Consider the following 4133-nt stretch of genomic DNA (forward strand, 5'->3'; position numbering starts at 1 on the left):
ATTATATCATGGCCAAGGTCACAGAAATTCCCTAATTCTGCCTTGGTTTAAGCTTTCCTACAGTGTATTCAAAAGATATATATATACACACACACACACACACACATATATATATGTATATATATATATATATATATATAGGAGACAATTATGAATGGGAAATAAACATAGCAATTTATTATTATTGGATTTATGCCTGAAACTTAATTTATTTTTGTTTTTTTGTATTTTGTTTTTTTGTTTATTTTATTGAATTTATGCTGAAACTTAAGTGCAGATTTCTCTGTAAGTTCAGTTGGAATACATGGCCTAGTTGAAGGCTGAAGGGGCTTTGTTTTCTCGCTAAAGCCAACCCCAAATCCAAAGATCTTATCTCTTTCCTGCAAGTTACATACGACTAAAGAGGGGAGCTAAAATTAACCAAGGGGGTGTGTGTGTGTGTGTGTGTGTGAAAAGAGGAAGGAGAGCAAGATGTTTAGTTCTAACCCATGAGCACAGGCCTAAAGCCAAATTAATTCTTTGGTCATGTGAAAAAATAAAAAGGCAGAATAAAATTCCAGAAGGAGAATCATTCTAATATACATAACCTTCTAACAAACACTGATCCTAACCACTTGTGAGTGTTCTGCTGACTCAAAATGATGGTAGCCACAAGTCTTGGAAAAGAACAAAGCAAAAGTTGGGAGTTTTTCTTGTTCCCCCTCCCTCAACACCATATTACATCAGGGTAGGGATTAACTATACCATATGATATAAAGGCCATTTACCTCATACTTATCAGTATATCTTTTCTACAGATGTCACATGGTTTAGCCTACTGTTGAAGATGAATACTTATGCATTTTGAACTCCATCAATTAAGAAAGTCATAGTCTTCACAAAGTGTCATGTGAGAGCATTGCAGGAGCATTAAAAAAGGAAGTGAGTGTTGTGGAATCAGTATTAATTCTACTCAGTAATAGGAAAGACATTTTAATTTTCTAAGTGTCAGTTTTCTCATCTATAAGAAGTAGGTTATAATATACACTTCGAAGGGATGCTCTAAAGTTTAAATATTGTGACATTTTAAAACAGAAGCCCATAAATGTAAATTTGAACAATTAACACATTAAACTGACTCACATTAAGGGTTATCAGTTTATTTCCTTTTCATGAGATGACTTGATAGGCTAGAAGTCTGGGTGAGCAATGGGCCCAAGGAAAAAGAGAAGTTGGTGGCCAAAGAAATTATATTTGTTTTGGTCTCTGTGACCTTCAGGACCCACCCTCAGGAAGTCTCAAGCTTCAGAGAATGGAAGAAATTATATTCTTAGCAGACAAGTTCAGCATTCCACAATAAAAGAGGGTCCATGAATAAAACATCCAGTTCCTTCCTTCTTCCTTCAACCCCTGAAAATATATGTCATTGATGAGGAAACTGATGGAAGAAAAGACTAAGAAATGAAATGATTCAGCCAGAAGACCTTTATTAACAAGTTGATCTTGAAAAAAATATATAAAGCAAGGAAGAAGCTCTCTCCATGGAGCTCCTTGTTTTCTCTCCTTTCTGTAGGAAGGGGAGATAAGTAAAATGTCTAATTCGAATTCTGGCCTGAAATGCACATGACAACTCCGGAGATTCGTGAAACAGAAACTGTTCGCTCTTTACACAGATTTTTCTATTTGGTTACTATTTAATAAAATGGATTTAAGCTTAACCTGCCTTTCTTGACAACTCTGCATGGTTTTAGGTCTTCTCTTTAACCTATGCCCTTGTGAATATCTTTAAGGAATGCTGACCAAATTAGATTTGTACCAATGTATAAAAAAAATCAGAAAAAAACCCAGCTCCCAGTAATAGAAACATAGAGGTGGAAAACTTTTTGCATAATTTTCTTATTTGAACATTAATTAGATATAACTTATGCACCAAAAATTATAACTTTACAAATGTTATCTCATTTAAAAACTGTGATCTGACTATACTGAAAGACTGAGACTCAGGAAGCATCCAGAAAAGGGAGCGATATAGAGACAGGAGAGTTAGGGTTGTACAATATGTTGTAGGATTGGTTTCCATTCTGGCTGAGATTGGGTAATGGTATTTGCCAGAGCCTAGAATTCTGAACATGTAATTGTATTCCTACATCCTAATGTTAGCCATCCATCATTTTTCCATCAATTGAAAAAACTTCAATAGGCAATAATTTATGTGATCATGGCAAGAAGCTATTATTTTTTATTTTTATATTTGGAAATAAATGAGAAATGATTACTGTTCTTGAACACTGTTCTCAATTGCTTGATCATTTTTGCTCAGGGAATTTTTTCCCACATACTTTATGTTTTATTACTTGAAAAGAGCAGAATCTAGATTAATGTCGCGGCAGAGAAATTGTTCTTCCCACAACTATTTGAAGAGCTGATTTGAACTCTTTATTTCTCAAGCTGTAAATCATAGGATTGAACAATGGAGTTAGGATAGTGTAGGATACTGATATGAGAGCATCCTGGCTTGAGGAGTAGTTGGACTTAGGCCTTAAGTAGATAAAGGAGGCACAGTCATAATGGACAATAACAATAATGAGGTGAGAAGTACAGGTGGAAAAAGCTTTGTACCTGCCTAATGTGGAAGGAAACTGGAGTATAGCAGAGATGATGTGAATATAGGATATCAAAATCAATAACAGGGGGATAACCAGGACCAATGCACAGAGCATGATAATGACAAACTGACTAAAGTGGGTATGGTGGGATGCTACCTTGAGAACAGGAGAAATGTCACAGAAGAAGTGGTGTAGTTGGTTGGAGGAGTGAAAGGGCAGGTGAAATACCAAGGATGTGATGATCTCTGCAATAGTGAAACCACAGAGATAGACAACAGCCACAAGTCCCACACACATCCCATGTCCCATGATCACTGTGTACCGCAGAGGGTTACAGATGGCCACATAGCGATCATAACCCATGGCTGCCAGCAGGAAGGAGTGTGAGCAACCTAGGAAGAGGAAGGAAAACATCTGGATAGAACAGCCCAAGAAGGAGATGGTCTTCTTCTGTGCTAGCAGATCAACCAGCATCTTGGGTACAATGATGAAGGTGTAGCAAGTCTCAGAGCAGGAGAGTCCAGCAAGGAAGAAGTACATAGGGGTGTGGAGGGCTCTGTCCAGCACAATGGTGGAAATGATGACAGCATTGGTGCCCAGGGTGAACATGTAGACGAGCAGGAAGACAACGAAGAGCAGCCGCTGCAGCCCAGCCAGAGATGAGAAGCCGAGGAAGACAAACTCTCTCACCAAGGTCTCATTGACCCACTCCATGGAAGGCAGATCATCAGGAGACAACCTGAGAGAGAAGACAGTGCAAAGAAAACCCCCTGAAAACTAGAAGAATCATTAGAATGATCACTATATTGATCATCATATCACGTGATCTCAGGTTTTGAGTTCTAACTCATTCCTCCTCTTTCCAGTTTTTGTAAGACATGAAGAAGTATCTAAAATTATTCAAAGTGTGCATCCAACTTTGAGTCTCCCCAGTATTTTTAATACCATAGGAAAACTTTCTTGACATTTCCCAGATTTAACTATCTCTTCATCTCCATTCCCAGGATGAGGCTGCTATTAAAATTCTCAGCCTCTCACTCTAAGTTTACTCTGCAAAGCTAGCCCATTCAATTTTATGACCTTCAAATTCTCCCACTTTCCTGCAGCTGCAAAATACAACATCTGAATGCACTACATTTATATATTACCTTATTTATGACTTTATATATAATCTTCAATAGTTTTTCATTATCCCTCTGCTTATACCTAAATGTCTACTCTTAGTTTAATCTCTCCATATTCTAGACCTACATTCTATCCAACTCTTTTTGCCTTACTGCCTGACGTGGATCATTAACTCCACCTTCTTAAATGCTCATTAAGCTGACTCTTGCTTCTGTATATGTATTCTGTTCCCAAATCTGGAAAAAGTTCTCCAAGATGGAATACTTCTACACATCCTCCAATGCCTATCTCAGATTCTTTCTTCCTGCAGACAGAACCACAATCTTTCTTCAAGCCTCTTGTCCATTTTCATCACTTTTCATTAACGCCTACAAAAATCACCTTATGGTTATCTTTCTCATCACCATTCTCACATCTCTTCAG

The 4133-nt window shown here is 37.4% G+C and overlaps 1 protein-coding gene across 1 annotated transcript; it reads right to left on the bottom strand.

Moving 5' to 3' along the window:
* Positions 1-2354: 2354 nt before the first annotated feature.
* Positions 2355-3299, bottom strand: LOC137211445 (olfactory receptor 10K2). The gene has a single exon (XM_067713916.1). The coding sequence runs from the start codon at positions 3297-3299 to the stop codon at positions 2355-2357; it is 945 nt and encodes a 314-aa protein (XP_067570017.1).
* Between the last annotated feature and the right edge of the window lie 834 nt (positions 3300-4133).

This window comes from Pseudorca crassidens, chromosome 2 (assembly GCF_039906515.1).
Source record: "Pseudorca crassidens isolate mPseCra1 chromosome 2, mPseCra1.hap1, whole genome shotgun sequence".
Lineage (NCBI taxonomy): Eukaryota > Metazoa > Chordata > Mammalia > Artiodactyla > Delphinidae > Pseudorca > Pseudorca crassidens.

Coding starts and splice junctions, on each gene's coding strand:
- LOC137211445 (XM_067713916.1), bottom strand. CDS start 3,299: ATGGAGTGGGTCAATGAGACCTTGGTGAGAGAGTTTGTCTTCCTCGGC.